Raw genomic sequence first — 6,000 nt, forward strand, 5'->3', positions numbered from 1 at the left:
TTTTAGTTTCAAAAATGTTCCTGAATGAAGACAGCAGAAAACTGACATCCCAATCACCTTTTTTTCTAACCTATCTTGGAAAATTGGGACATCACAAATTTACTGGTACCTTGAAGAGAGTGAAAATAGGCATAATTTGACATAATCAAGATACACACAAGTAAGGCAGTAAGATCACATTTGAATACTTCAAACTCTGCCTACACCAAAAGGCATCCTAGGCCAATTCTGGCAACAGACCTTGAGGGCAGGGGATGCATTTAACGTTGAGCTATTTTTGCCTTTAAATTCCACCTTCTCGATTTGCAGCAACACATATCCCGTGGCTTTCAGTGTTACCAATAGCAGTGTAATGATTACAAAATAACCTACAGCAATATTTCTGTATTCTTTAAAAGGTTGTCGAAATCTGCTTTTCAGAATAAGCTGCAATACTTGAGTGAAGTGCTCTCTACCTCCCATGAAAAGTCATTTGAACATACACCAGCTGATAGCTGATTTTATACACTGACAATCCCAGACTATGATGCAGATCAACAATCAGAAATGAAATATTCTCAGTCACACTGATCTCTCCTAGTAACTCAAACCACCAAAAAGAAAATTTACTGCACACAGACACATTCTAAATTTTATTTTAGTCTGCTAAAGCAAAAGAGTAGCTCATTATTTTGAGATGTTTACAAAAGGTAACACAACTGGACTTCACACACTTGTAAGCCAGAACTTCAGTAAAGGATATCAATTTAGAATATTCAGGCATTTTTAGAATCTTGCATTGCTAGTCAGACACCTCTGAATCACATGAAATTCAAATTCTGAACACTGTCTACTAATCTTCCAAAGCTCATCAAATCAACTAGTGTTGATTTTCAATTAGGTGTTGCAGAAGCATGTCTTATGACTGATTTAAACATTTGGAGAAGGCTTTCAATTTTTTTTTAAAAAAAACTACCATAATCCAGGATCAACTTAAATCCACGTTACTTAAAATTGCAAAACTGGCTTCTTTGGCCTTAAGGAAGAAGGAGTTTCCATAAAAGCGCTACAAATTTTTCAACTTAAAACTTCAAATGTTGCTATTAAACTACATTACTCCTTATAAAAAGAAAATTAAAAAAACATATTTATTCACAGGGCACCAATTCCAGATTCCTATAATCTTCACTGAACTAGAACTACCAACAATGATTACATGTATGAGTCACATGAAGAAGACACCAGTAAGAAGATGTTCCACCTTCCAAATGGGTTGCTTTTAGGTGTCTTGTGTTTCAATCCTACCTATCCAGTCCTAAACAAAACTCCAACAACTTTAGATTTGGGAAGTCAAACAAAACACATTAGAATACAAAAGAAAGCCAACCTGGAGGAGCAATGTGGCTGAAGAACCTGGGTACAAGACCAGAATTTTGCCATGAGGCAAATTCTCAGTGCTCCATACTGAACGTCTGAAAGTGGTATTACATAGTTTATCTACTGCCTCTTCATTTCATCACTTTTAAGCACAATTTTTCCCTTTGTCACATTTGCACAACACTATGAAAAGTACTTAATTGTTTTGTAGGCTTTCTTAAGATATTCCTGATAGTTTCAGAATCCAAAGAAATCCACCTACCAAAGAGGGTCAGAGGGAATCAATCATGACCCAAACACTATTAATGACTGAAATTTCTAGAACTACAAGGACTACAAAAACAGGATTGCAGTCTTGGATACCAAGGGAACTACGTAACGTGCTAGCTACCACAGGACACGTTCTTAGAACTCCCCTTGAATCGTGCTGAATAAAATTCAAGGATAAATGTATTACAGACCTTATTTTTGCTGACAGAGTAAATTAGATTTTATTAATAAAAAAAGCAGTTTCATCAGGCAATGATTAATTTAAAGGCTTGTTGTTAACAACCCCTTATGTTGAGTACTACATATCTTTTAATGAAATAGCTGTTTGTAAAGGGGCACACTATCACATTTCACTGTTACCCTAAAGGTCAGCAAACCCATTATAACTTCCTGAGGCAAGAAAACTAATAAAATTTTTTGCTCAATTCAAATGTTTAGACTTAAACTAGATCTCTGTTCATATGCATCAACAATAATATTAAAAATGGATGATTGTACCAATAAAATAACTTTGAATAATCTACTGCACTGAAAAAATGTAGTTTTATTCTTTTAACAAAATGTTATGCTCTTCCTACACCATGCTACATTTGTTCTGAGTCATATATTCTCTTTCTTACTAACCAATTACTTTTTAAAAGGTGACACTCAGAATTCACTACTGCCAATATTGTATTCTTCAACACAGTACTTTAGAACTGGGTTAGTTTGTGGCCCACAAACCTTTTTAAACACCTCTAAATAATAAGCAGTTAGAAAATATTTCTTGAGAGTGCACTCAATGCTCTCTGAATTGATAGCACTTTCTATAGTATATTACTGCAATAGTACAGTAACAGAGAGTGCTGCAGTCTCATTATGCTTCATATTTTGTTTTTGCTTAGTCTGCTCTACAGGAATTTTCCTAATATATGCATTAGTCTGAAACAGAAGTTTATGCCTAAAGAATACACATTTCATGCTCTAAGTGCATAGACACATAGCACAATAAAGATCACTGACTGACAACAGCTTCACACAGACAGAATTTCTAATCTAGTATTTATTCTATCAACACACTGTTTCATATCACATCAATACAGCTTAGTTCCAGCTCAAAGACATCCCACATTTGCAGGCTTTGAATTAGACACAGCATTTTTTTTAATTAAAAAAAAAATTAAAATAATGCATTTTTCCCCAACCTGTTCTGAACAAAGCATACTGAAATATGAGTGCAGCCAGACCAGCAGCATTTTAACAACACAAAACCCAAGTGAAAATGACAAGTTCCTGCAATGGTTTTGAGTCTGTGTATAAAAGTGCAATTTAAAAAAATTTAAAATTGAAGCTATCGAGAAATTAATATGCATAATCAGACAAATGCTGGGGTTTAATTGATTTGACAGATCAATAAAACAACTATAGTTTGCTAATGCTAGGCCAGACCAAAGGTATTTTGGGGGAATACAGTGTTCTCTTCTATTACAAACATTCATTTGTTCTAGTTGTCCGTGGAAGATTTTTACAGCATCATAAATTCCATTCTGTTCTCTAAAACAATGAAAAATGAGCATACTAAAAGTGGAAAACAGAAGAATGTACAGGATTAGGCACATACATGTGGTGACACCAGCCACACCACTTAAAAATATAAGTTCACATAATATTAACTACTCTTAAAAAAAAAAAATCTAATACAGAACCTTTCAAATCTGAAAGGTTCTGAGATTTTTCTCAATGCCCCTTGCAGGTATATCATCACAAAAACTACATGTTCTGACACACTTTTTTTTATGCCCTTGCCTTTAAACGATCACTCATTTCTGAGAGAGTCTTTCCTTTCACAACTATCTAATTCACGAGGAGAGAAAACCACAGACAGACACACACGATACCAGCACTAGCTGGGACCTATTTTGACAGCAGCACGTCAGCAGTCACAGCCATGCGGTCGGCACGCAACACACAGCACACATAAAACTTCCGAAAGGCACGCATTCCATTTCCCTCATTCCCAGGAAAGAGGCGAGCTCCCTGTTGACGTTCCGAGAGCCTGCCTGAGACATGACAGCTCTGGGGAAAGGTTGGGGAGCCCTGTGCCGGGCTGGGATGCACCGGGGCGAGGGCGCGGGTGCCGGGCACTGATGGTGCAGAGCCGCACCGGCTCCGCGCGGACACCGGGCCCCAGCACGCCTGAGAGGAGAAGTGGGACAAGGCCAGGCGTTAGGGCAGCCTCGTGAAGCCTGGAACCCCGCAAGGCTTCCACCGCCCGCTCCAGGGCCTCTCCTGCCCGCTGCTGCCAGAGGGAGCCCGCACCGCCAGCGACCGGAGAGCGACACCCGCGTCCCCGGGCGCCGCTGCTCCGGGGCCGGGCCTAGGAGCGCAGCGGTGACTCGGCGGGGCGGGCGGGGGCAGGGGCAGGGAGGGGGCGGCCGATCCCACCCGGCACCGCGGATCCCCGCGGGATCCCAAGATGGCGGCGGCCGATCCCGCTCGCCGGCTCGGCGGCGCCCCCCATCCCCCGGCGGGCGGGCAGCGCCCGGCACCGCGGCCCGCCCGCGGGAGGCAGCGGGGAACGCGGCGCCCGGAGGCGGCCCGGCGCCCATGCGGAACGGGACACCCCGCCGCTGCCGCCCCTCTCCGCTCCGCCGCGCCGCGTTCCCCCCTCCTCACCTTTGAATTTGAGGTCGGTGGGCGGATCGAGCACCAGGATCTGCTCGTGCTTCGCCAGAGCCCCAGCGGCCGCCATCTCGCTCGCTCTCTCCGGCGGGAGGAGGGGCAGGGGGGAGGGCGGAGGAGGCGGAGGAGAAGGCGGAGGAGAAGGAGGAGGGGCGGAGGGGGCCGGCGGTGCCGCCGCTCGCTCACGGCGGGCGGGCGGTGTCTCGGCACGGCTCTGCGGGCGCTACCGGCGGGGCGCGGGCCGAGGGCGGGCACTGCCGCTGCTGCTGCGCGCCCCCGAGCGCGGCCCCGCGCCCTCCCCGCCCCGGCAGCACCGCCCCCTGCGCGGGCACGGCGGCGGCGCGCTTTCCCCCGGGCCTCCCTTGTGCGCATGCGCCAGGGCGCCGCGGGGTCGTCCTAGACCTACAGAGATACCGGGACACAGAGGGACGTGGAAACAGACGGACGTACACTCCCACACACACCCTTCCTTCCCGCTCTGACGGCTAGAGCGAGTCAGAATCCCCGAATCAGTTGGGTTGGAAAAGAGCTCCGAGGTCATCGGGTGCAACCTGTGAGGTAGAACACGGCACTCAGTGCCACGTCCCGTCTTTCTCTAAACACCTCCAGGGACCGTGACTCCACCACCTCCCTAGGCATCACATTCCGATACCTAATCATTCCTTCTGTGAAGAAATTAGTCCTAATGTCCAACCTGAACGTCTCCTGGTGGAAGTTGAGGTTTTGTAGTCTCATCCTATTGCTAATTGCCTGGGAGAAGAGACTGACCGCCACCTGGCCAAAACCTTCGGTCAGGCATGGACCTCCCCGAGCCGCCTCTTCTCCAGGCTAAACACACTCTGCTCCCACAGCTGCTCCTCACAGGATATGTGCTCCAGACCCTTCACCAGCGTCATTGCCTTTATCTGGACATGTTCCAGTACCTGAATGTCTTTCCTGAATTGAGGTGCCCAGAGTTGGACACTGTTCTCAAGTGCAGTCTCACCAGTGCTATATATAGGGGAGAAATCACTGCCCTGGTCCTGCTGGCCACATGATTCCTGATAAAGGCCAGGATGCCATTGGCCTTCTTGGCCACCTAGACACACGCTGGCTCATGTTCAGCAGCTGTTGGCCAGCATCCCCAGACCCCTTTCTGCTGAGCAGCTTTCCAGCCACTCTTCCCCCAGCCTGTAGTGCTGCAGGGGTTGGTGTGACACAAGTGCAGGACCCGGCACCTGCTCTCGTTGAACTACACCATTGGTCTCGGCTCATCAATCCAGTCTTGTCTTTCCCCGCGCCGCGACTTAGCCCGGTCCGGTCCCCACAGGCAGCGCTGGCTGGGGCGAAGCGGGGAGAAGCAGCACCCTCGCTCCTCGCCTTCCCAAGCGCACACACATAGTTCGGGTTGGAGCGGGAAGGGTGCCGCTGGCTCGGCGCTTTGGGCAGCCGCGTCGGGAGAACTACAGCACCCGGCATGCCCCGCGGCAGTAGCGGAGCCTGCCGGGAGTTGTAGTCTTGGGGGGACAGCAGCGGGCGCCCTTCCCTAGGGCCTCAGGGGCAGCGGCTGGACCGGCCTTTCCCTTTAAACTGGAGAAGGGAGAGCGAGCCTGGGTGGTGGGTCCCGGCGGCGCTGGTGGCTCTGACATGGGTCAGTGCTGTTCATGGATGAGGCAGTTCCCAGTTGCTGCCAGGTACCCTCGTTGCAATGGCTGTGGTCTGGTCCAAAGGGAC

At 47.8% G+C, this 6,000-nt stretch overlaps 1 protein-coding gene across 1 annotated transcript in view; it reads right to left on the minus strand.

Annotated features, from left to right (window-relative positions):
• Positions 1-4,595, minus strand: part of VAPA (VAMP associated protein A) — a 29,307-nt gene extending 24,712 nt beyond the window's left edge. Inside the window, exon 1 of the mRNA XM_071417033.1 lies at positions 4,282-4,595. Within this exon, the coding sequence (XP_071273134.1) occupies positions 4,282-4,357 (76 nt within the window). The 5' untranslated portion in view covers positions 4,358-4,595. The remainder of the gene's footprint in view (positions 1-4,281) is intronic.
• Between the last annotated feature and the right edge of the window lie 1,405 nt (positions 4,596-6,000).

The sequence above is a fragment of the Agelaius tricolor genome, unplaced genomic scaffold, assembly GCF_023055355.1.
Source record: "Agelaius tricolor isolate 1412-34295 unplaced genomic scaffold, bAgeTri1.0.p SCAF_2, whole genome shotgun sequence".
NCBI lineage: Eukaryota > Metazoa > Chordata > Aves > Passeriformes > Icteridae > Agelaius > Agelaius tricolor.